Source organism: Anabrus simplex, chromosome 11 (genome assembly GCF_040414725.1).
Source record: "Anabrus simplex isolate iqAnaSimp1 chromosome 11, ASM4041472v1, whole genome shotgun sequence".
Classification (NCBI taxonomy): domain Eukaryota; kingdom Metazoa; phylum Arthropoda; class Insecta; order Orthoptera; family Tettigoniidae; genus Anabrus; species Anabrus simplex.
The window spans coordinates 31,630,996-31,658,444 of NC_090275.1; the positions used below are offsets into that span (position 1 = coordinate 31,630,996).

Sequence of the window (27,449 nt, forward strand, 5' to 3'; positions counted from 1 at the left end):
GAAACTCCAATAGTATTCTGCAGAGCACTCCGTTTCCGATGGCAAGTACCGGTAAACAATTCGTTATTAGTGGGAAATAATATTCAGGGCGTTTGTGCTCATCACATTGGCGAACCTGACTCATGCATAAGCTGTGGAGAAGGGAGCTGTAGCTGGCTGGAGAAGAAAATCGGTAAATGACCTTGATGTAAGTGGCGGCACCTATGCGCACTTGTCGCGAACTAAACCAGCTGTTTGCTGTAAATAAACAAACCACTGGAGCAGTGCGAGTCGTGAACAGGCCTGGACTAGACCGTGCGGGAAGTGTCAGACTCCGTCACCTCAAATAGTAAGTTCCTTTGTTCTCACCGATACACTCTTCATGGTGCCTTCCTCTACTCAGCATCAAGAAATGAAATGAATACTCATCGTATATGAAATCTTTAACAACCCGAAGCTTTGCAATGAAACACTTCTTTGTCTTTGCGTGAATTTGCTCGATTGATGTAACAGTGAAAGCTCAGGTTTATACTTTTTTTTCTTACCTTCGTCCTCTCAGAAGTGAATAAAAGTGTTCGTGTGCTGGTTTTGTGATTTAAAAAAATATCGATCAGTGAGTTGTTGAATGTGTATGTAACACGCAGTTTATTGCGTGTAGGCTTGGATACTTGGATGGATGCCAATGATTTCTTTCCCCTCCGATATGCATGCACACTCTTGGTTCGCTGATTATCAGCTGTTGCTGGTGAAAGTGGTTTTCGCGCTGAACAATGTACGTAACACGAGCTACTGCTAAAGGAACGTAATGCAGTATGTTGCGATGTTGTGTTGGCATTCTCCAATGTGAATATCGTATCGTTTTAAGAATTATGACACCGTATTGATTATTTAAATGTCGAGTGGTCTCCTGAACCACTTTCTGCGTTAGGAGTTTCCACATGTTTAGTTCTCGTTGAAACATGCCCACTCGTTAATTACAGAGCCTGGTCGTAATCTCCAAAACTGTTTTAACAATATATATATCTTAGTCATATAGCGTTTTTATTGAAAGAAAGTGCTATAAATGCGGCAAAAATAAAGTTCTTATCTCGTTACAGATTAGTTTATTCTAGGAATTCGCCTAGCATGTTTGGAGAACAATTCTAACCCCTTTGTTATGTGCAGGCTTAAGAGTCGAGAAATATCACGCCCACGCTGTGATTCGAACTGTAGACGTTGACGCCCGTTGTAATGTTTATGACCAGGAAAACATAGAAGGTTATGACTTAATTTCTCGATGTTAATAGCCAGTGTGTTAAGCAAATCCCTACTACGTGTATGTGTATCTTTTGACAATTTCACTCGCAGAGAGTTTTTCGAATCGCAAGGGTGTAACTTATTATCTCAGTGTATCGCCCTTTAAAACAATCATTACCACCTTAATTGAACTGTGGCCCTCTTGATGGAAAGCCTAGTTGTACTATTGCACTCTCATATACTTACGTTTGTAGATTTAATAATTAATACCAGACTATCGACATTTCAATTTTAGCATATTGATGACCCCTGGTCGTTAGACATGGCTTGTATGGTTGCATATTGTGGGTGTGAAATGGTGTTATCCGAGATGCTCTCGTAATTTGGGATGAGATACAAAACATTAGCCTTTCAGAAGTCGAACCACCACATCCAAAGAGGCTGCGATCTGTAGCGATTGTTAACACCATTATTTATGTGCTTCAGATTCTTTCTATTGTGATCAGGTTGCTGAAAGATTTGTTGCAAATCTATCCTTACTTTGACATAGCATTCTTTTAATTATAACGGTACTCCTCTTTCATCTTTCCTATCCGATCCCGGTTAAAAAAAAAAAAAAAAATACTCGTGTCCACATATCGAGGATTTGAGGTGGTGCAGTTCTTTTCAGGCACACTCCCAATGGAGGTGAGCTGCATGTACCATTTCACCCACATTCCATTCGTCCTGCCATTCTTAAATCTCTGGCAGTACCGGGAATCAAACCCGAGCCAGCGAGGACGGCAGCTAATAGCGCTAACCGTTACGCTACGGAGGCGGACTCGTATCCTGGGTAATATTTATAGTGTGCGAGGCCTCAGGAGTCTTTGACTTTTACACTCTTCTAGGGCCTTCCTTTTCTGTTGGCACTACCCCTTTCCTTCGGAAGGTTGCTATTTGCTTTACGTCGCACCGACACAGATAGGCCTAGGTCTTATGGCGACGATGGGTCAGGAAAGGCCTAGGAATGGGAAAGAAGCGGCCGTGGCCTTAATTAAGGTACAGCCCCAGCATTTGCCTGGTGTGAAAATGGGAAACCGCGGAAAACCATCTTCAGGGCTGCCGACTGTGGGATTCGAACCCACTATCTCCCGGATGCGAGCTCACAGCTGCGCGTCCCTAACCGCACGGCCAACTCGCCCGGTTTCGAAAGGTTGTAACTCCTCTGATTAGTGTTACCGGTATAATAGAGGATGGCTGCTCAGCTGTACTTCCTCTTAAAACAATAATCACCCTCCACCGCGTTTAATTCGTTCTTGTCCTACTGGCTTGTGATGGTGACCACCTATTTCCTTTCCACTTTTAGTTTATTATTGTACTAATGGGTCATGGGTTCGATTCGCGGCCGGGTCGGGGATTTTAACTGTGTGTCGTTAATTCTTATGCTTTGAGGACTGGGTGTTTGTGATCGTCTCAGTATACAACTACCATCTACACACAATACATCACGCTACTAACCACCATAGAAACACGCAAGTTATTACATCAATCTGTACAGGGTTGGCGTCAGAAGGACATCCGGCCGTAAAAATGGCGGAATCTAAACGCATGCCGACCACAAAAAATTAAAAAAGATGCAGGAAGAAGAGTAAATAATAATAATAATAATAATAATAATAATAATAATAATAATAATAATAATATCCGCCTCTATGGTGTAGTAGTTAGTGTAATTAGCTGCCAACCCCGGAGGTCCGGGTTCGATTCCCGGCTCTGCCACAAAATTTGAAAAGTGGTACGAGGGCTGGAACGGGGTTCACTCCTCCTCGGGAGGTCAGCTGAGTAGAGGGGCCTTTGATTCCCTCTTCAGCCATCCTTGAAGTGGTTTTTCACTTCTCATCCAGGCAAATGCCAGGATAGTACCTAACTTAGGGCCTCTTCCTTGTCTACCCCTTCCATCCCCCTTACAAGTCCCCTTTTCAGCATAGCAGGTGAGGCCGCCTGGGCGAGGTACTGGTCTTTCTTCTCGGTTGTATCCCTGACCCAAAGTCTCACGCTCCAGGACACTGCCCTTGAGGTGGTAGAGGCGGGATCCCTCGCTGAGTCCGAGGGAAAAACTAACTCTGGAGGGTAAATGGATTAAGAACGAAAGAAAAAATAATAATGTTTTTCCTGTTTATGGTATGCCAAGTTTTATGGCCAGATTTCCTTCATGATTTTTTTTCTTTACGTCACACCGATACAGATAGGTCTTATGGCGACGATGGGACAGGAAAGGCCTAGGAATGGGAAGGAAGCGGGCGTGGCCTTAATTAAGGTACAGCCCCAGCATTTGGCTGGTGTGAAAATGGGAAACCACGGAAAACCATCTTCAGGGCTGCCGACAGTGGGGTTCGAACCCACTATCTCCCAAATACTGGATACTGGCCGCACTTAAGCGACTGCAGCTATCAAGCTCGGTCTTCCTGATTTCAATCCTATGTGGAGGGATGCGACTTTGTAGTGGTTAGTGTGACAGGTGATGGTGGTGATTATTGTTTTTAGAGGAAGTACATCTAGGCAACCATTCTCTATTAACACTAATTTAATCAGAGGGGGGGAAAAAATGGAAGGAGTCCAGCACTTTGAAAAATGAAGGCATTGGCCAAAGAAAGACACGGGCCACGAAGGGTGTGAAGATGAAAGAATCCCAAGGTCTTGCAAAGCTAATACCGTTGAGCCAGAAAAGAACAAGGGTTGACCAAGGGAGGTCAGGTAGGAAAAATGAAAGCGAGGAGCACAGCACGAGTAAGTTGAAGTAATGCCAAACTCAGCTTGGAGATCTATTGACGCCAACTCACACTCTCGAGTTGAGAGCCACTGGTCCCCTTTTTAGTCATCTCTTATGACAGGCAGGGGATACCATGGGTGTTATTCTACTGCCCCCACCCAGAGAGGTTGTTAGTGTTTTTTTTTGCTTTACGTCGTACGTCGCACTGACACAGATATGTCTTTTGATGATGTAATAGAAAAGGGCTGGAAGGGGGAAGGAAGCAGCTATGGCATTAATTAAAGTACAGCTCCAGAATGTGCCTGGTGTGAAAATGGGAAACCCAGAAAACCATCTTCAGGGCTGCCGGCAGTGGGGTTTGAACCCACTCTCTCCTGAATGCAAACTCATAGCTGTGTGACATTATTATTATTATTATTATTATTATTATTATTATTATTATTATTATTATTATTATTATTATTATTGTTAATGTGTGTAATATGCCTTCATCTATAATTAGCCACATTCAAGCTTCCACTATCCGTAACCTCGACACTTGTTCGGGTAAAGTGGTTAGTTCTACGCCCGGCCGCCTTTGCCCCCAGGAGTAAACCTGATACTCAGTTTTGGTGTAAGCTGAGTGATCCTGAGGGCCATGTGCACCTCTGGAAGTGGATATCTCGTTTCTTAAATTTTTCCACTTCCCGGCAGGGAATCAAACCCATGTCCTTCCAGATGAACCGAGTATGCCTTTACAGCCTTGGCCAGGCAGATCTTCTTGGAAGAGAAGTTCATATTTTTGTTACTTGTTCTCGCTAGGGTCATTAATCTGTTATATAGAGTTGGCTGTGTGGTTAGGGTTGCATAGCTGTGATCTTGCATTTGGCTGATAGCGATTTTGAATCTCACCATCAGCAGCGCTAAAGATGGTTTTCCTTAATTAAGGCCATGGCCGATACCTTCCCATTTCTAGCCCTTTCCCATCCTTGCATCGCCACATGTGTGTTAGTGTAACGTTAAACCACTAGGAAAAAATCTTGTTAAATATTCAACCCTTTACGTACTGGCTTTGGAAAAAAGTATTGGTCCTGTTACCTGCACTCTTTAAGCCTGTATCATTGTACAGAGCAGTACTGTCACTTGTTTTTTTTTTCTCTCTCACAAACACATATTCCTTAGTTATGGGAAACTTAGCTTGTTAGTTTCATGTTGTCCTTGGTGTATTGAAGTGTCTGTATGATTAAAATGAGTGTAAAAATGAAAATCAGGAAAAAAGATAATTTAGGAAGAATGATGAAAATCCCATTCTTAATCAGAAATAACTTGCGGATTCATTAGTCATCCAATCGTCAACGTTAAAAACGATAATACAAATTTGTGATTCCATTGCTAACTGCATTTTTGGGAAGAACCCAATACAGTTGAGACACTTAACAACAAACATATGCACAGAAGAAATATCAATTCCAATTATATTAAACTCTGACCTTAGATTATAAATCCATCTTACTCTGACACCACACTGCTAATTTTCTGGAACTAATCGAAGGAGTAAGCATTGAATTTCACAGCAGCCAATAAAGAAACATATGCCTATTGGGGTTGAGTGTCTGCTGCCTTTTGTTATGTATCTACTCTCCTCTGCCACCTCTACTCTGACACCTTTTTAACATCTACATAAAAAAAAAAAAAAAAAAACACAAGCAGGTTTATAGCTTTATGTAAACCCCCCCCCCCCCCCCCCCCAGTTTTACATAGAATTCAAGTAAGAGGCGCTTCTTGACTTAACATTTCTAAAATCCATCTTGCATTAAGGAGGTTTCAAAACGTGCCCATTTTGGTGGGAAACCAAAATGAGTCTGCTCTTACTGAGACATTTTGACTAGAAAATTATTGCAAAATCTACTTGTTTTTTGTGTTTCTTTTCCATTTGTTGAATATATATAAGCTGTATCTTTGTTGTGCCACTGCAGTAAGAACTGATGTTGATTTAATGCTCTGTCATGCCAGGTGTTCACACCAAATGTTATAATGTGGATAGGTTTTTAGTGCAATACAGTAATTTGTAAATGTTATTTGTACATTTTGGTTACTCATTTAAAAAAAAAATTGGAATAATTATAGACCTGCAGACATTGCAAGGAAAGATACGAGGGCCATCTGGAAAGTAGTACCCGTTAGTGCCGTATGAAGCGCTGACGACTCGGGTAGCCACTGGGCAAGGTCAGACCGCGTCAGTGGCTTGTCTGCCTGCTCTGTGCGAGGTTGCGTGAGGCTAGCATAGCCTGTGTTGTGTCTGTGATTGTTTAAAATGTTTAAACAAATTGAGAACCCCGCCAGTTGTGAAGTGAGGGCCGTGATTAAATTTCTTAATGCACGAAACGTTCGACCTTGTGATATTCATCGCCAATTAACGGAGGTGTATGGAGGCAGTGTGATGGACGAGTCGTCTGTTCGGCGCTGGTGGCGCAACTTCAACCTGGGGAGGGGGAATACACACAAGTAGGAGCATTCAGGGCGACCATCTGTCATTACAGACCAACTGCTGAGCGCAGTAGACGAATGCATGAGGAATGATCGGCGCATCACAATTGATGAACTCTGTGAACATTTTCCTAATGTGTCTCGAACAATTGTTCATGAAATTGTCAAAGACCATCTGCATTATTCAAAAATCTGTGCAAGGTGGGTCCCTCGCATGCTTACAGAGGAGCACAAAATCAAGCGTATGGCTGCAGCACTGATGTTCGTGGGATGTTATTCTGATGAAGGAGACTCTTTCCTGACTCGCATCATTACTGGGGACAAAACATGGGCATCATGCAAAAAACTTCAAGACAGTTCTGTCCACCAGGAAACTCATGGCAACCGTTTTCTGGGATAGCCGAGGTGTACTGCTCATTGATTTTATGGCCCGTGGAGACACAATTAATGCTAATGCGTATTGTGAAACATTAAAGAAATTATGGCGGGCAATACAAAATCGACGGTGAGGTCTATTGTCTACAGGCATCATTCTCCTTCATGACAATGCCAGGCCTCTTGCAGCTGCGATAACACAACAACTTTTGCAGCAATTCAAGTGGAAAACCTTCGAACATCCCCTGTATAGCCCGGTCTTGGCCCCTTAGGATTTTCATCTCTTTACAAAGCTTAAAGACTTTCTGGCGGGAAAAAGATTTGACAGCGATGAAGAACTTAAACGAGTCATGACTACGTATCTCAATACGCTGGCGGCGGAGGACTATGACGCTGGAATACAAAAACTCATCCCACGTTGTGAAAAATGTCTAAATTTTCTTGGAGATTATGTGAAGAAAGTATGCTCTTTCCAATAAAAATGTGTATATTTGTTAATATTTACTCCTGTGTCTTTATTGCGTAAACGGGTACCACTTTCCGGATGGCCTTCGTACTTTTAATAAAGAAACTTGACAGTATCGTTAAAATAAAACTTGTCTGTCGAATGGCTCTTACCTTTGTATCTATACCATGAAAAGAGATCCCTAAATGTAGCAGATTCAGTCACACATTTTTTAAGGAGTATGGGAGTTATGGAAGAAAACAATTGCTTGGAATCTGTGTTGTACCGATGAATTAAAACTTGGAATTAATCTCTTACTTCATCATGTCAGGCATGCAGACCAAATGTTATCATATGGATAGGTTTTCTTCATACTAGAACATTACTTTATAAATGTTAGAGTTTAGCTACCTTTTGCAGTCTTTTACTAAGAATAGTTGCAGACCTGTGGACAGTACAAGGCAAGAAATTTAATTAAGAATGACTACTGAAGCTCGACAGAATTGGTATAATTAAGCCTGTCGGCTGGTTCTTGCTTTTGTGTCTATAGCATGCATAAGGATGCTTAAGGTTTCAGTCACAATTTTTTTAAAGAGTAAGCTTTAGGTTTTGGATGAAAATAATTATATTTCTACTGGGCGAGTTGGCTGTGTGGTTAGGAGCGCACAGCTGTGAGCTTGCATCCGAGAGGTAGTGGGTTCGAATTCCACTGTCGGCAGCCCTGCAGATAGTTTTCCGTGGTTTCCCATTTTCACACCAGGCAAATGCTTGTGCTGTACCTTAAATAAGGCCATGGCTGCTACCTTACCAATCCTAGAAGTTTTTTCGTCGCCAAAAAGCTTCGATGTGGTAGTGCGACGTTTAAAAGAAATGAAATATTCATGATACGTTATACATTCAGATGTAAGAAAATTAATTTTCTCTGGTTTGCAGCTGCTTGTGCTTCACTCTCCCTTGAAAATTCAAAGAGAATATTGATACAAACAAACACACTACTTTTACGGTTTTTGGAGGCGCCGATGTGCCAGAATTTCAGACATGAGGCTGACGTATTTGAGCACCTTCAAATACCACCGGACTGAGCCAGGATCGAATCTGCCAAGTTGGGGTCAGAAGGCCAGCGCCTCAACTGCCTGAGCCACTCAGCCCGGCAAGAAACAAATTAGATACAGGAAATTGTCACGAGAGAAGTGTTAACAGCCCGATGTGACAGACACGTGACACTTCCACTACTAACTATCAATATTGAATTTAAAAATTCAGCTGGTTGGGTGTCAACACGCAAACCAAAAAAGAGAGAAGTTCACTGTTTTCATACAACTTGGATGAACTTGTAATCCAGAATTGTCACTTAAAACATGTTTACTCACATGTCTCGCTCTATTCCCCTCACTTCCTCGACCTGCAGAAGGCAAAAACTGGGAAATAGAAAGTACTTGGCGTGAGTGATTACCATTTACTTGCATGACCTCCGTGGACCCAGCGGACACAAGTTTCACAACTGACCACAGCAGACAATGGTGTCCACCTTATATTACTGTATTTTTGTTTTTGAAGTAATTTTTTACTTTTCATTTAAATGAATGGTGGAGAAGTAAAAATGTACAGAGAAAAATTTCAGTTATAAGCAGTCATATTCATATTGGTCCGTATTGAATATATGTAACTTGTGTAAAATAAAATGTTTTATCCACCTAAACAATACATGACACTACAATCTGAAAATATTATTTATGAAAAAATATTGGCCCTTAAAAAATCACCACCACCATACTCACCTATTATTGTGTTTATCTTACTGATTAAGAACATTCCTTGGACTTTTAATATTACCCTTCATCTACTGATTAATTCCCTCGCGTCTCACGATTACTTGGTTTTCAATTACAAACACCCTTTTGCGTTCTTACTTTAAGTATGTGTACTTACATTAGTTCAGGTTTTACAGTTGTAGTAATGGGTTTTGATGAAAACAAGTTGTGTTTACCAGAGGGTGAAATACATCAAGAAATGTAATATACTTACATTGTTATCTTTAGTTAAAACTGCCTTTACTTATTCTTCATGTAATATTTGCTTTCTGTTTTGCTGTTGTTCAAAATTTATATTGATGCTATTTAATACTTCATAATTTTCTGTTGCAGATCATATGAAATGCCCTCGCTGTTGGAAGCAATAGATAAGAAGTATGGCAGGGATGAGGAGGATGATTTTGGCGTTGATCATCTTCCTATAGCTATCTATGTGCCTAAGAAGAGCCCAAGGAATTGTATCCCTTCGTTATTGGTGCTAAATGACTGTGATATTGAGTCTGCTGGAGACGAACAGGAGTTGAAGAGCAAATGTCATAGCGTTGAGGACTTGGATCTGGCTCAGAACAAGTTGTCCAGATGGAGAGAGGTATGTGATGTTATGTAACAGAGATTCCCGAGCCATCAAATGTCATACCACATATACATGGACAACTTTTACCATCCCCTTATGGTTTAATCTGTTAATACTAAGGGAACAGTAGGGGTAAAGCACCTGAAGGCGAAGTGCAGAGTGTCATTGACCTAACCAGGGTGTGGGGTGGGGGAGGTTCTGACGTAATGGAGGGTCAGCGGACTGGCAGCTGGTTGGATTTGAGCCAATGAAAGAGCAGTAGTTTCTCGAACGCCTTGCATTGTTTGTTGGAGTAGTGACAAAGCAGGATTTCATTAAGATAAATTCCAAATTTCAAATTCCTAGGGGTTTGGACAGAAATATTGGGAGAAAGGAGATGAGCTGTTCGACTAAGTGGTATGTTAATTTGAAGCAATTTATTACATGCATTAAGTGGTATGTTCTGAGCTGTCAGTGGAGAGATGGCGTGGAATGACATTAGTAGAGGAATAAGTTTGAGTGGTGTCTTTAAAAATAGGAAAGAACACAATATGAAGATAAAATTGAAATTCAAGAGGACATATTGGGGCAAATATTCATTCATAGATAGGGGAGTTAGGGATTGGAATAACTTACCGAGGGTGATGTTCAATAAATTTCCAATTACTTTGCAGTCATTTAAGAAAAGGCTAGGAAAATAACAGATAGGGAATCTGCCACCTGGGCGACTGCCCTAAATGCAGATCAGTAGTGATTGATGATGATGATGATTAAACATATATATTAATGGCAGCTGGTGATATCTGAAGTTGAATTTTGCACCAAAATGTTCGATGTAACATTTATAAATTTATATATTAGAAGCTTACAGAAATAACAAGAAACTCTATAATCATAATGAACTACATTCCTATTAAAACTGAGATATATCCAGCAATTAAAACACAGCAGATAAGAGCTTAATTATACAGTGCAACTACAGTTATTCTTACTTCACTGGAATTGAAAATTAGGCCTCCTGTTTTTCATTAATGCAAAATGTTCGTAATATTGTGGGTGGTCCGGTATGGCATACCCTAGTGGCGAGGAAAATAAATCACCATTGTGTGAGGAGAGAAAACAGGAATGAAGTCATCTTCACAGAGTGGTGCAATCTAAAGGGGATACATTTGGAAGTGTTTTTCAATAGGGGGTTTGCTGGTCTCGTGCAACACCCAACGACCGCTACTGGTGAGTGTGCTACCTGATGCCATGTACAGGCTTAGGCTCGTTCCTGCTGAAACCACATCGCACCGCGCTGTCTGCTTGGGGGTTGCCGTAGGAAATTAAACCCTGTGAGTCTGATTCAAAGCCAGCAGAGGTTATTGGTCCATTACAAAGCACATCAAATGACCAAAGGTGGTTGATTTTAACAGATTTTAGAATATATGTTATGTTTATTAGACTAAAAAATTATAGAAAAAGACAATAAATGAAGTGTGAAATTATTAGGGGTTGTGCAACACTGCAACAATACCACACACCACCCCTGATAAATATTTCAGCGAGCTCGATAGCTGCAGTCGCTTAAGTGCGGCCAGTATCCAGTAATTGGGAGATAGTGGGTTCGAGTCCCACTGCCGGCAGCCCTGAAGATGGTTTTCCGTGGTTTCCCATTTTCACACCAGGCTAATGCCGGGCCTGTACCTTAATTAAGGCCATGGCTGCTTCCTTCCAATTCCTAGGCTTTTCCTATCCCATCGTCGCCGTAAGACATATCTGTGTCGGTGCACGTAAAGCAAAAAAAGAAGATAAATATTTTATTTCTAAATATTCAGTGTGATTTGATAGAATCTGATGATGTTCTTTTAAGAATGAATAGTGTGTATTTTTAATCCTTGTTTATTATTGTTTTTTCTTTACAGGTATGTTATATAATATTAATATTGAACCATGTTCAACAGACTGAAAAGCTTTTAAGTTACACCCTGTAATCTTTCATTTAACATTTCTGACATAATCATATCCCTTCCATATTCCTAGTCCTGTTCTGTATTTTGCCTTGTCATTAAATTGGGTGTCTCTGTCAGTCTTGTACTCTTGAAAACAAACTGTTCTTTTATTTTCTCTAATTCTTCATTCAAGTATTCTTTACATTATTTTAACAATTCCTTGATAATTATTACATACACCGCCCCCCCCCCTCCCAATTCCTTTCTTGAAAAAACTGTATTATACTTCCCCTTAGCCAATCTTTTAGACTCGTGATGGAGAAGTAAATATTAACCAACTTCTGTGTTTCTCAGAATTTTATAGATGTGATATAGTTGATAATGAGTGGAGTGTGGAGATGTGGTTCAGTACAAATACTGCTATATCCAAATGTTTGTTTCTTTCCACAGATTTTTGGAATCCTGACGCAAATGCCCAGAGTGAGGTTTGTGAACCTCAGTTTCAACAATCTCCAGGAGGAACTGTCTACTGTTCAGACTGATCCATTTCCCTTCTTGAAGAACTTAGTTCTAAATGGAACTCACATTGACTGGGCCAGTGTTAGGAAGCTGCTGAGGTTGCTCCCCAAGTAAGTCAGCTCTGTGTGTGCATATGATCAGACCATCTTTCATCTGTTTCATATGATTCCTCTCCCTAAACTGATTCAATTTTGACATTTTGAACTGTCATTGTTCCCAACATTGCATTGTACCAGCCATCATCCGTGCTACTTTCCTATATTGCAGAGTTGGTCTGAAAACAGAGCAGTGTAGGAAAGATACAAAGGCTGTTTCTTTATTAGTGGCAGCTATTAATTAGAACTGATGTGGAAGTTTAAGTACCTTGGTAGCTGGATTGCTGAGGACTTGGAGCCGGATTTAGAGATACATGTACAAATAGAAATGGGTCGTACTAGCTTTCTGAAAACGAAGAATCCACTGTGTGACAGAAGCCTCGGCTTAGAGAGACGTCACAACTTTATCAGATGCTATGTATATTCATTGCTTCTGTACGGCATTGAAACATTGACTTTGAAATGTTAATTAATGAATTTCGTATGGCTATTTCTAGCCGAGTGCAGCCCTTGTAAGGCAGACCCTCCGATGAGGGTGGGCGGCATCTGCCATGTGTAGGTAACTGCGTGTTATTGTGGTGGAGGATAGTGTTATGTGTGGTGTGTGAGTTGCAGGGATATTGGGGACAGTACAAACACCCAGCCCCCGGACCATTGGAATTAACCAATGAAGGTTAAAATCCCCGACCCAGCCGGGAATCGAACCCGGGACCCTCTGAACCGAAGGCCAGTACGCTGACCATTCAGCCAACGAGTCGGACACTTTGAAATGTAACACCATTAAGAGATGTGGATGTTCCAAAGGATGTTACGGATCTCGTGGACTGGCAACATCTCCAATGCTGCCGTACTCAAACGCATGAGGAGGGAATGAATGTTGATGTGTAGAATCAAGAAAAGAAAGTCAGCCTACCTTGGGCATATTATGAGGAATGAAAATTACAACCTACTAAAATTGATCATGCAGGGTAAAATTGATGGATGTAGAGGTCACGTGGTCGAAGGAAAGACTCTTGGCTGAGGAACTTATGGGATTGGACAGGACTAGATTCTAGTAGACTGATGAGGATAGCCGAACATCGTACAGACTTCGCTGTGATTGTGGCCAACCTTCAGTAATGGAGAAGGCACTACAATAAGAAGAAGATGCAAAGGAAATGCAGTAAGACCTCGTTAAGACATTTCTGCAGGGGGCAAAGAAAGAGAACGTGTTAAGTGAAAAAACGTACTACTGAATACATGAATAAAAACTATCCACTTGATATGTTTTTTTTCTGACATGCGGGCATTTTACATCATGTATGTACGGGTACAGTGAAAAATATAGGCTTATCTACCATTTTTAAAGAGGAGACGAGAGTATTAAAAGGCACCGAAACAAAAGATGAGAGAACAAATACAAACAATTTTTTCACTGGGGCTTATTAAATGACAACAATGTATTAAAAGATGTGTAAAACACCAAACAACAAATACAAAAGCATTTTCACTGGTGCCCATGGAAGTATCAGTGTATTATTGCAGATCACATTCTTTCCAAAACAAATGTTAGATGATGCATATTTTGGACCATTGGGTTATTAAACATTGTTTTCTGGTCATACTCTTCATCCTAAACTTATTTGGAGGTTAAACTCGGCTGTGCGCAAGAGAATGACTTTGACAGCTATCTTGAATGCAACAACACTTCAATTTGCTTCAATCAATTTGAGTCAAAACTCAAAGGTGTGAGTTTCAACGTACGCACCACCACTGAAAGATTCAGATGCTTGTCTGCTTCCTGTCTTCATTAGTAAGCAATTTCACTACTTTTTCAGTATCCATAACTGGGCTACCACAGGACAAATAAGCACCACGATAGTCATCTTCACATGATTATGTACCTAATCCACCGAGCTCGATAGCTGCAGTCGCTTAGGTGCGGACAGTGTCCAGTATTCGGGAGATAGTGGGTTTGAACCCCACTACTGGCAGCCCTGAAGTCGGTTTTCCAGATTTCCCATTTTCACACCAGGCAAATGCTTAATTAAGGCCACGGCTGCTTCCTTCCCACTCCTAACACTTTCCTGTCCCATTGTTGCCATAAGACCTATCTGTGTCGGTGCAACGTAAAATAACTTGTAAAAATTGTGTTCCTAATCCACAGGTTGGCTATCATGCAACAAATATTTGCTATCCCTCACTGTATTACTCAACATAGAATTCATTTTTATGAATGGAATGCGAAATATAAGCACAAACATATTGGATTATTCAGCAACATCATTGAAAAAAAAAAAATGGCAACCAAACTTTCCTGAGGCTACCAGTGTACTTCCCAAAGGTGTAATTTACTCCAGTAAAATTCAGGAATTTAAGGCCATTTATTGTTTTCACTCCAATTTCCCCAAACTGCCTCCTGAGGCGAGGGTTGTTATTGGTGTTGGAAATCCTGTTCCTTTCACAAGGGATGATAAAGTACATTTTCAAGGATGGAAAAATGTAATTGTACTAAGTGGAAATAGTGAAAATTTGTGATGCGATAAGTGAGGTATTTTGAAATAGATTTAATTTGACTTGAATTGGGGTTTCAAATTTATGACGTGCTAAGCGAGAAAACGTCTTATGAGGAATGCTCTAACCAGGTTTCACTGTACCTGTGTGAAACATCCGCAGTCCCTCGGATATAGTCCAGCATTGTGTAGAAACCGTTGCCAGCAACGTGGAAGCTGTAATACCTCTGTAGCAGCATCTGTCCTCTGGATGGTGCGATTGGAGCGATCTATCGCCTGCAGAACTTTAGGAACAGTGGTTCCTTCATTTTCAGTATCAAATCAGAATCACAAGGGATAGTGGGGAAATGATTAGAGCACTTCCTAGCCTCAAAGTACAGAACTTTTTTTATCCTTGATATTTTTAATTCTTGTTAACATTTTTATCCACTTCAACATTTATTGACCAAATATTGTGTTATGTCTGTTTCCAGTTTGGAAGAACTTCATCTGAGCTTGAATGGTTACAACTCAATTGATCTGGACGAGATGGTATCCGAGACTGAGGTGAAGACAATGCAACATAACTCTGTCAAGAAGTTACATTTCACAGGCAATCCCATCACCTCTTGGTCGGAAGTGTGTAAATTGGGCACAGCTTTCTGTAACCTCGAGTCTCTGGTGCTAGCCAAGTGTCCTCTAAGATCCCTTGAGCGGGTTTCGTCCGGCAGCGGGAGCACTAGCAGTGACAGCGATGACTGTCAGAGCGGTCGGTCAGAGAGTGAGTGTGAATCCAGTCCACGCGTAGAGTCTCCACACAACAGGTTCCGTCATTTACGCTTCTTGAATCTCAACGGGACTCTGTTAGCCAGCTGGGATGATGTGGACAGATTGAGCAGGTTTCCAGCCCTCAATTGTCTTCGTATCCAAAACTGTCCACTCTTTGAGGTAAGCTGACCATCTTCATGATTGTACTTTCTTCCGTAAATCATTATTTTTGTATGAAAATTATACTCTTCATCCAGATTGGACTATGTCATTGGTCTCTATATATTATTATTAATATTTATTATGCACACAGCACACGGAATATTGAATGGTCACGTGAAGTTCCTACTATTTGCATAAAACATTAAGAGATTTCGTCCTTGTTTGGTAGACTGGGATAGGTTACTGTTGGCAGTGCCATCCACTGAGAGTACAGAAGCATTGAGTTAATGCCTGGTGGTATCCCCCTTAGTTGTAGATTCTATAATTTAAGCCATGAACTGCAGTTCTTGTAAACAGATGCCTCAGTGCAAAGTATGCCACCTTTCATTCCCACCCTTTTTTTTTCTCCCCCAACATCATTATGGCCTCATTGGACAATGTTTATTTAGGTTTCCAACCATGTTTATGTATTGTTGCCTACATATACTTCATTCTTTTAATATGAATATTTCTTCTGTCTTCATTCCCTTCTATTTGGTACAGGTATTGCCAGGGAAATGAAGTTTCGGAGGTGTCAAGTACGTTTAACAAGAATAGACAGAGTAAGAAATGGGAGAGTTCAGGAAATGGTAAATGAGGTACCCCTACAGGAAAAGATAGGAGAAAAACAAGGCAGCAGTGGTATGGACATGTTAAGACAGGGCCCCTCAAACGCCCAAAATCTCACGTGTGCAAACTGAGGCGCCAGACCAGCGCGTCATCTCGGGGCGACTCGGCTAAGCTCAGCTTAAGTCGGCTCTGATTTGGAGGGCTACGGAGCAGGTGAGGAAGAGGGAGAGAGGCGGAGCGAGCGAGACAGGCGTGGGGAAAGAGAGAGACTGTGCTATTGCTCCAAATCCAGGAGTGGGGTCTGCACTCTGGTCAACCAAGCAAAGTGGTCTTTTGCACTGTGCATGCACCTTTAGAGGCCCTGTATTACGAGAATGGGAGAAGAGAGGATACCAAGAAAATGTTAGAAATGGAGTTGAAGGAAAGGAGACCTAGAGGATGACTGAGGGGCAGATGGCTGAAAGGTGTAAAGAAAAGTATCGATGCTAGAGGAGGGAACTGAACCACAGTGAGAGAAGAGAAGTGGTGGATGGACAGAAAACGATGGAGAGGCTTATGTTCCAAGCAGACCCAGCCTATCGTTGGAAACTGCTCCAGATGATGATGATGATTTGATAAAAGTCTGAATCTATGATCACTGCCTTGCTTTCTTTCTCTGATATAAGCTTCACATGGTGCTCTATTTTGTAGTTTCTCTTCATTACCTCCTTGACAAAGAAATCAGTGTTGGCCAGTTTGTACACAAGTCTGATTAGTGCAGTTCTTGGCAGGCAAAGGGCTCTTCTTAAATAGGTAGCTTTCACTGCTTCCAGACTCTTCAAGTCTGTAGGGGGTAAGATGCTATTGGTGCAATCTATAGAAATCATATTAACGAGGTTGTAGATAAAGACAGCCTAGTTATGGATTCGGAAAAAGTTGTGAAATTCCATACTAATGAAGACAAAATTAAAATCTATCAGAAAAGGGACTGGCACCCGCATCTTTAAGCGTGCAGAGGTAGCGTGAATGTTGAAACTCGCACCTTTGAGTTTTGACTCGATCATTCAATTTGATTAAATCAAAGTTGTTTCGCATTCAAAATAGCGACTTTCGCAGTCATACATGGTTGAATGTAACGTCCAATTCATTGTCTAAGAATGTGACCAGCAAATAATGTTTAATAACATACTGGTCCGAAATAAAAGGCTTCTATTGCCATTTGCAATAATACTTGATATTTTCATTGACCCCCATGTAAATGTTTTTATATTTGTTGTCTGGTGTTTTTCACACCTTTCAGTGCACTGTTGTTATATAGTAATCCCCATATTTGTTGTCTTGTGTTTTTCACACCTTTTAATATTCTCCTCTCATCTTTAGAAATGGTAGATACGGTTTTCACTGTACCCGCGGATACACGTCATAAAATGCCATCATGTTGGAAAAAATAATATCTAGTGTTTGCATTCCCCTGTTGGATAGTTTTTATTCATATATTCAGTGGTACGTTTTCTTGCTTAATACGTTCTTTTTTTTTTTTTTTTTTTTCTTGTCTCCTACAGAAACGTTTTTACGAGGTTTTACTGTGTACATTTATATATAAATTGTATTGATTAAGAGGAACTTCGACCAATCTTACTTTCTTTAAAAGAGTAGTGTTACAAAAATGTTACAAACTTTGGGCTGGGTATGTTTGGGAGTAAGGAGACAACCTGCTTGATTAAGCTGTCAGTGGAGATGTGGTGTGTAATAACATTAGTAGACCAGTAAGCTTGAATAGAGTTTTTAAAAGTGGGAAGGACATTAATATGGAGATAAAGTTGGAATTCAGAACAAAATGAGGCAAGTACTCGTTTATAAGAAGAGGAAGTAGAGATTAGGATAATTTACCAAGAGAAATATTCGATAAATTTCCAGCTTCTTTGAAATCATTTAGGAAAAGATTAGATATACAACTGATAGGGAATCTGCCACCTGGACGAAAGTGCTAAATGCAGATCAGTGGTGTTTGATTGATTGATTGATTGATTGATTGATTATATACATTGTGTACATGCATGAGTAATAGAAAGGAGCAGTAATATATGTACAGAGATAGGAACATGGAAGGGAATAATAGGATGAAAACAGTGACAGGTCAGTGTGTGAAAAGGGAGCAACAGAAAGAAGAGACGAGGACAAACATGAAAATCCAAAAGGACAAGGACAATCTTCAAATTGTTGTTCACTATTGTCTTCAAATAGGTGGGCTGTCTCCACATCAATCTCAGTTCCTATAGATCCATTTCTTCTCAGCCCTTGTCAAGCTTGTTTCTGCTTCCCAGCCGTCTGGCTGCATGGTTAAATGGTTAGCATGCTGGCCCTCAGTCACTGACGTCCCGGGTTCAATTCCCGGCAGGGTCGGGAATTTTAACCATCATTGGTTAATTTTGCTGGCACGGGGGCTGGGTGTATGTGTTGTCTTTATCATCATTTTATCTTCATCACGATGCGCAGCTCGCCTACGGGAGTCAAATCAAAAGACCTGCACTTGACGGGCCAAACATGTCCTTGGACACTCCTGGCACTAAAAGCCATACGCCGTTTCATTTGCTTCCCTACCAGTAGTGCTGATTGGGAATTAGAAGTGGGGGAGTTGGGGGGACACAAAATTTATAGGAAAATAAGACATCAAAATTGAAAAATTTGCTACAAACTAGTAAATTCTTGATTCTCTCTGAGCAAATTTCAGTAGAGACGTAAAAGTTGACAGTCTACCAACTTTAGTGCGGTAATAATAGTACTGTACAATAAAACTTTCACCAGAGGACAATAATTACACATGTATTACAATTAAATAGAAGTACGGCATGATTATACAATTAAAAGTAATTTGGTATTTGACTAAACAGTAACAAAGTAACTGATACTAGACAGAACTGAACAGACTCATTGACTGAGTGAAACTGACAGATTGACGAATGCGTGCGGCAAGAGGGTGAATCGTACCTCAATGTCCATGACTTTGCCAAAATATACCCCTGCCACCCTTCCTCACAGCATGTGCAACACACTGCTGCTCAGGTCTCCACTACTTGTTGTGGTGCTGTACAAATCGGTTAGCCGCGACAAATGACATTCCATGTATATTTCCACAAAGTATTTTTCTGAATAATTAAAGAAATTAAAGGAAAGAATTGGCTTGGAAAACAACCGGGTTTATAAAAATTACTTTTTTTTTTAATAACTGCTAGTTTCAGGCATTGTTTAAAATAACTGTTAGGTTCTTCGTTCAGTTGAAACTGAAAAACATTTTCAGGTAGCTAAATTGGAATAAAAATTTAATTCTTTCCCCAAATCGCTGCCACTGTTCCCAGCTTCATAAGGAGGAAGCACTTCAACACTCGTTGCGAGGCTATCTTGACAGATCTTTCAATATTGGTCCCTCTTCTGACTGACTTGTCATGTTCATACTGTTATGTGATCCTTTCCATGTTCCTATCCCTCTTTATATAACTTTATTTGACACTTGATTTTTTTCAATATTGAAATTATTATTCAGTTATGTTTGATTTTCTTGCTGCAATTCACATAATTGTTTAAAATATAATCTACTTCATGAATGTGAAAATGTTTGATCATTGTTATGTGATTTTCATGTCTGATGCAGTTCCCCCAGGAGTACACGGAACACGAGAGGCGGCAGCTGCTAATTGCGCGTCTCCCCAATGTTCACACACTGAATGGTGGTGGGCTCATTGACGAGGAGGAGAGAGAGGATGCAGAGAGGGCCTTCATCAGGTACTACATGGACAAGCCTGAATCAGACAGGCCTGAGAGGTAAGTCAATGATTTTCAAAATGTTAGTGGAAATGGTGAGAACCACAAAGATGTAATTGGCTTGTAAATTTACATCCCCTCTGTAGATTGCTAGTCAAGTATTAACCCTTTCAGTGCCAGGTGAAAATGTAAAGATGAGGTCTAATAGTACCAGGCTTTCTTTAATATAAAATGTAGGTTTTCGGTAAAAAAAAAAAAAAAAAAAAATGTAACTCCTCTGTTTTTAAAGGTATGAAAGCAAAAATTAATCAGGGAGTGCAAAACATAGTCACTTAAATTCAGGATTGCTTTCAGATCATTTGAAATTTATTCCTCACATTATTAATTAATTAACCCTTCAAGTCAGTATTAAAAATTGGCCAAGTTTTACTTTACACCAGTAACACATTTGAGAAAAATATCACAATTTTACATGCTGTCACAAACATTGCTATAATTTCTAAACGACGTGTCTGATTTTGTTCAAATTAAGTGGGTATGAAGTTCATATCATGTAGAAGTAGTATCTACATACAAAAATATGGCACCCTGCTTGCAAAATAAAACAATGTCTAATTACCTTCTTTAGAGATCCAGTTGGGTGCAGAATTTTTTGAAGCATGAAATATCAAGATTAGTTCAAATCTATCCAGTGTTATGGTCTGAGGGAAAATTGAGGTTTCAAGAAAGGGATCCCTACTAAAATATGATTTGAGCATTGGCTTCTGAATTATACCCATAAGAACAAGCCGAGAACTATGCAGATTTCTTCCCTTGTCACTTCTTTCCGCTGTCTCATTCGGGACCTTTGATTCAAGGGACTTCATTCCTGAATCTCTTTTTCTGCATATCTGTTGGTCACCCTAATAATAACGCCCACTAACACTTCATCAAAATACAATAAAGAAGATCCATAACACTCATAGTTACACTAGTTTGGCCACAGTTACTCGTAAAAGGAATTTTTGTTGGAAGAAAATTTGAATCAACAGGTGCTCATGACCACTTGGGTGAGCATTCACCAATATTACTGTCATTATTTACGTAACATTTAATTTCCTGCTGTGCATAAGCATCATCACTAACACTTTGATTACCATTCATATCATTCTCATCACTACTTTCACCTAATATGTGTTTGAGAGCTGCTTTAGATAAATACAAACCATGCAAACACGCTGCCATTTTTTTTTTACACTGATCAATATTGATGAAACAAATTCTTTTTATGCCAACACAATGCCGTATTACGGTAGAAGATGCTCCCCTGCATAGAAAAATAGCCTATGCTGTGAGCTGTGCGAAAAGTTCACATTGGCAAACAACAAATGACACGCAGATGTATATCTACAACATCGCTAGCCTAGTTTGTACAGGTATACGTCAAACCGCTCCTGGCTTATGTTTTGTAGATCCGTACACGTATACTTCGAACGGGCTTGAGCCGATAATAAAAATAATTTATTCAGGAAAATTGAAGTTGGAAAATTTGATTATTCCTATTACCACATGCTTATGTATGTTCAGTCCTCAGCTTGAAGGCTGTTTGGATCCTCAGTAGCTCCACCATCAGCTGTCAAGATGGCCTAGGCATCACTGAAGTGGCATACTAGGGATATGAGGAGTGAAGTAGTTTCCCATTGCTTTCCTCGCCCAGCCAGAAGTTGCTATTGCGTATCAGTCTGCCAAGCCCACTGAAATGCATGTACCAACCGACACTATGAGCAATATTTTCACACCATTCATAGCAGTGACCGGCTGCATAAGGAATGGTATTACTAGCATCGCTCATACCTGTCACTTTCATATTGTCAAAGCCAAGGATAAAATAGAGACAGATCAATGAAAATAACAAATTTGTTCTAGCCCACACCAGAAGACATAGCCTAAGTCCTACCAGCAAGGGCATGTATACATAATACAAGAACCAAGAAAAGCATTTTGTTTGTTTGTTTGTTTGTTTGTTTGTTTGTTTGTTTGTTTGTTTGTTTGTTTGTTTGTTTGTTTGTTTGTTTGTTGTAAAAATATCTGCAGGGGTGTCAAAAATCTGAAATTCCAAAATCTAGCATATTGAAAATATACACCAACAATGGCAATTACACAAGTAAACACTATTAAATGATGACAGTGAAAATAAACAGCCATATAGCTAATGACTAGAGCAATAGTTTTTAGAATCCCATGGGAACATCATTAAGGTTTTAATGTGCTTACTGTCCAAATGTTTTCATCTAAGCTATTTAGATACAGCTGAAGATGACCACTAAGTGGTCAAAACATGTCCTGTGTTTGTTAATGTCTTTATAATTCTGCCAAAGGCAAGAAATAAAGTATCGATTAGGTGGTATTTTAAATTAATTTGTTGATTATAGGAAGATGGCGAAAATAAATATGATTCTTCTGCTAGTGATGATGAAAGTGATGCTGAACTGAAGTACGTGAGCTTTAAATCGACAATATTTGCTTTAAAATTTTATTGCGCACATTACCGTATTTCTCCGAATCCAAGAGAATGTTTTTTCTCAAAATCTCATGTGAAAAATACAGGGCCGTGGTCGTCTTGCGTTCACACCCTAACAGTAATGAACACCACTGGCAGCTACCACAGTAACCTCGCTGCTTCCCTTAACCTCCGCGCGTGCACGCACACACAGAAAGATTTAAAAAAAAAGACTTGTTGATCATCAATGTCCGCGTCTTTATTATACATCACTAGCCGCGGCAACCAGCTGTACAGTGCCTCTGTGTAACGTCACTGGTTCTTGGGGAAATAGCGTAGAGAGAATGACATTCCTTTAGCCTGTACAAAAACGTTTCTCAAATCCGCAGAATGGCATCAAGACATGCGAGCCTTCAAATTCTTAGAAAAGCAATGGCTACTCAGTGGCAGAGTTATAAGGTGTCTGCTGTACCTGACACTTGGTAAAATTAACAGTTTTATAAACAGCAGGAATATTTTCGTGATGGATCGTTGTATTGTAAAGACACGTGGAACAGGTATTCTCGGCAAATTTTCAACAGGTTCTCTTTGAAATTATGATGCCAATTTTAAGTTAATGGTTATTAAACTTGCAGAAATGAAGAATAATTGTGCAGCCGCAAGAAAATACAGCATAGCTAAAGCCAATGTTCGGTGTTGGCGTGGAGACAAAGATACTATAAAAATACATACTGTACAAGAAAGGCATTCAAATGATTTCACAAAGCACATTTTGAGCCTGATTAAATTATTTTGATGGAAAAAGTGAGGGTCGTCTTGCATTCAGGGTCATCTTGTATTCAGAGAAATACCTAACAACATTAAACTGATAAAAATTGTACATAGCTATTATAGGTAGAATCCCGGATGCTTTGTAACAGCATGTGAAGATTATGATATGTTTCTTAAAAGAAATGTGTATTTTATTCAATTTTGGACTACATAATTATGCAGGATTAATTTCTTGTAAATAAAACACAAATTAAAGCCAGTTTTACTTTTTCTTTAATTTTCTCTCCCAAAATTAGGATGCACGGATTATTCAATGGCACAGAGTCATCATTGTCGAGTCAGCCGTTACTCATATCCGAGCATACTTGTTTCACCTGCAGTTCATGTTTAGTCCACTTTGGGCAGATGACATTGATGGCTCAACAGGCCAATCCTTGCATAGAACATGCGACCACATTTGGTACACGTGAGAGAGTGGGGTGGATGTAGTTGGGTTTGTCTGAGTTTTCTCCTAAGACGAGCCTCTGTTTGCAGTCTTCGATGCTTTGTTTCAAATTGCTGGACAGCAGTGGATGTGGTTGCACGCCAGTGAGGGCGATCTTCAGCAAGTGTGTGCCAAGTCCTGGGCTCGATGTTTGTGCTCTTCATAGTCTTATTGAGCTGATCCTTGTAGCGATTCAGAGGGTCCTCCTGTCAGAACTGAGTTCACTATACAGTAACTGACAGGTAGTCTATTGTCACTCATGTGTTGGACATGTCCAATCCATCTGAGCTGATGACTGATAATGGAGCCTTCTATACTGTATATCTGTGCCCTTTCAAAAACTGCAACAATGGTTACATAATCCTCCTATTTGATACTTGTAATGATGTTAAGCTTCTGGTCCTTGATGTCAGTTTCTTGATGTCACAGCGGTATAGAGTCCATGTTTCAGATCCATACAGTAATGTGGAGAAAACAACAGCTTAGCATATCAGTTTAGTGGATATTTTTAGATCTTTATTAAAAAAGTATTCACGTATGTATGTTGTGACATTTTCTGTTGCTCGTTGGTTAACCAGTTATTCTTTTTTTTTTCAGGTACAATGACCTGGTTGCCATACATGGTAAGTTGGATCCTTTAGTTCAGATTGACCTTAGTCCTGAGAAACGTGTCAAAGTGAAATTGACATGCGGCGAGACGTCTGAGGTGCGGAGCATTGTGGTTTACCAGACTGTCCAGGAGTTGAAGCAAAAGTTAGAAGCTTTTGCTAATATCCCTGTGGCCAAGATGAGGCTTTTCTATGTCGATCAAGACATGAAGGCCATCATGGGGCCAGAAGAGATGAGATTCCCCAACAAGCAGCTGTACAGTTACAATTTATGCAGTGGTGACGAGATCATTATAGATTCTAAACTGAGAGCAGGAAATAACTGAGCTTTATCTCTTGCTTCACCTTGTTGTATCGCTGCGACAGGCACGGACGAGGAGTCCCTCCTCGTTGGCTGTGCTGGTGTCTCCCGTAGGGCATCACCGACTGGATCACGTGCCCTCTCGTATTCCTTTTAACACGAGATATATACTGGTGTTGTTAACGAGGGGAATAAAGGTGATGATAGTTTGTGGTCCTGTGACTAATGTCATTGTTGTTAGTTATATCTGTTGAATTAACAGATAGAGAATGTGAGTTTGTTTGTTAATGATGCGGTTCAGGTTAGATGGCCTAAGGTGCATGTACATGTTCAGAATCATGCTGTTTAAAAGTTTTTGGTATCATATTCTCAGAAACCTAATTTTTATTTATTGACCAAACTTTTCTTGTTTACTTTAAAGATCTGTTCTTAACCCTTCTAGTACCAGGTATATTTAAGACTAGTGCACGTAAAAAGATCAGCTGTTTACCAGGTGGTGCGGTGAAAAGGACCCTGGAATATTTTGCAGTTCTCCTTTCATAAATCAATAGCATGGGTTGTAATTAAGATTTTTATGTGATTCTTTCGCTGGCCTCACAGTCTAGGGGTAACGAGTCCATCTCTTACCTGGATGCCTTGGATTTTTACCTTGACCTGAGGGTTGGGTTGAGCTTAAATCAGCCTGTGTGAGTATTACGCGAGGAGCTATTTAAGAATAATGGCCAAGAGGATTTGTTGCACTGACCACATGACACTTTGTAATCTGCAGACTTTCATGTTGAGCAGTGGTCGCTTGGTAGGCCATAGGGTTAGGTTTGATATGATTCTTTTTCCAAACTTTAAATGTTTTATAGGAATTGCAAGAAAAACAGGAATTTTATATATAACTTTTATTTTCCAAAGTTTTTTATTCATTCCATCGACAGAATATTGTCATCTGGTCTTTCTAGCTAGGGTGGTCATTGGCGATATATTGTCAGTCTTTTTTGCAAGGGCAAGGTTTGGCAATATATTGTCAGTTAGTCTTATAAAGGTTTTAAAGAACAATGTGTTGACTTCTGACTTCCTTTTGAGAAGAGGTGGATGAGGAAAAGTTTTAAGTCATCCTCACAATTGAAAACAAACTTTAACCCTTCTTAATGCTCCTAGTGCCTCAGGAATTCTTCATATACAAGCCAATAGTACTACACTGATTTGAAAAACAAAATATGTATTACCCGCAGTTTTGGCAAACAAACTCTGCCATCTCCCAGTGGAATACACCCCCCTCATAGGCTCTTGAAATTGGAAGCATAGGGATAATGACTGTGGAGCCTGGTGACTGAATTCCACTGACTTGTGCCTAGCTCTTCACTTTCCTATCCATTCTTCCATGGTCAACTCTTGTTCTGTTCCAAACCCAGTATTATCACGTTTACAAAGCTTGGGGAAGGTTCATTTTTTCGCTAATAGTTTCATTCATCTAATAATTGGACCTGTTCCTTTCTCGATAATGAGTAGTTCTCTTCTGTAACATAATGGTTAGTACTATTACATGCCGTCCTTTTTGGCCTGGTTCAGTATGTGTGGGTAACTTCCATTAACTTCCATTCTTGGTGTGCCTGCAAAGAACTGCACTACCTCAGGGCGAGGACAGCTGCAGACAGTAGTAGGCTGGATTCTTAATATTCACACACATGGCTTAATCCGTGACTGTGAAAGCCTTGATTAGCAACATTTTCCTGTTCATCACTATAAATCATCTGTATTTTCAGCTTTTCATATATAAAATAAATGAATACCTGCATCATAAAAATTCTTGATCTTTTAAAATCAGCCTTGTCCAAGAAATAATAGGTAATAAAATGCCTAATTTAGAAAGAAAGGCAGGAGTACTGCTGGCTTTTGAGTAAATAATATCCATGTGCTTTGAATTATGCCACCATTTCTAGTTTACTTTATGTGTGAAGTATATTATACAGCCTGAATTTGAAACATGTACATGCTACTTAACATTAAAAGAGGTTGCAAAAGACAAGGAGTTATAGATTCAAATGAACTTTTTCATCATCTTACATGGAAAAGTTGTTAACATGGATCTGTTAATGGTTAGTACACCAAACTAATTTGTAAACTTCTTAATAAAGACCTGTTTATGAATGTGATTTAGACACAGCCTGTTTTAAGGCTGAAGCAGTGTTAAGTAATAGCATTTGAAGTAAATGGCATTTATTTTTAATTTTTTAACTTACTTCTGAACACCATTCTCTAAAGATGTAACATTTTATAACTAGTAGTCAACATTTTAACAAAATACAAAGAGATAGCATTATTGCTTGTTACAGTTGTGATGTTGTCGTTCATGCTTCATGCACGAGTCACTGCAATGACTCCAGTTATAATTTGCACATCTTTTGAAATCTGTTAAAGCTGTAGGACGTGGAGATCATCTTTAAGTGAAGCCATATACTTAATTAGAGCTTTGCTATTTATTGAAATCATGTTTTGAGTTGGCTTCATGCTAAAAACTGTAATCTGCAAACCTGTCAATCAATTAGATATATCAATGGAAGAGCTTGGATGGCTTTAAATTTCGAATTTCTCTTTAAAAGATTTGCGTTATGGCATTATTGAGACCACTCTTCTGAGAAGACAACTTCCGCAGTTGCCAAGTTCTCTTCCTACCTTTCTTCTTGTTGTTACTAAAAAGCTTCCCTTCCCCTATTTTAAGTCTGTATTGAATCGGAGGATCGTGTTCATTCTCTCCTCCTTCCATGCATTGTTTATTGCTTTTTTCTTTCACATATTCATTAAAGTATAAAAGAACATCTGGATAATAGTAATGTAATTGGTGGACTTCTGGAGAGAAACAAGCTATGTAATGGCAGTGCAGAATCTATTACTTGTCTCCCTCTTAGTC

At 39.8% G+C, this 27,449-nt stretch overlaps 1 protein-coding gene across 1 annotated transcript; it reads left to right on the plus strand.

The window, feature by feature from the left end:
* Positions 1-271: 271 nt before the first annotated feature.
* Positions 272-25,354, plus strand: mlt (tubulin folding cofactor E like protein mlt). Its single transcript, XM_067155927.2, has 6 exons — positions 272-328; positions 9,395-9,650; positions 11,996-12,174; positions 15,125-15,578; positions 19,798-19,967; positions 24,239-25,354. The coding sequence occupies exons 2-6, from the start codon at positions 9,405-9,407 to the stop codon at positions 24,573-24,575; spliced, it is 1,386 nt and encodes a 461-aa protein (XP_067012028.1). The 5' UTR covers positions 272-328; positions 9,395-9,404; the 3' UTR covers positions 24,576-25,354.
* The last annotated feature ends 2,095 nt before the right edge of the window (positions 25,355-27,449 follow it).

What these genes read in the sequence shown, in the direction of transcription:
- mlt (XM_067155927.2), top strand. Translation starts at nt 9,405, where the DNA reads ATGCCCTCGCTGTTGGAAGCAATAGATAAGAAGTATGGCAGGGATGAG. An exon ending in CTGCTGAGGTTGCTCCCCAA is followed by an intron (nt 12,175 to 15,124) that starts GTAAGTCAGCTC and finishes GTCTGTTTCCAG; the next exon opens with TTTGGAAGAACTTCATCTGA. An exon ending in GAATCAGACAGGCCTGAGAG is followed by an intron (nt 19,968 to 24,238) that starts GTAAGTCAATGA and finishes TTTTTTTTTCAG; the next exon opens with GTACAATGACCTGGTTGCCA.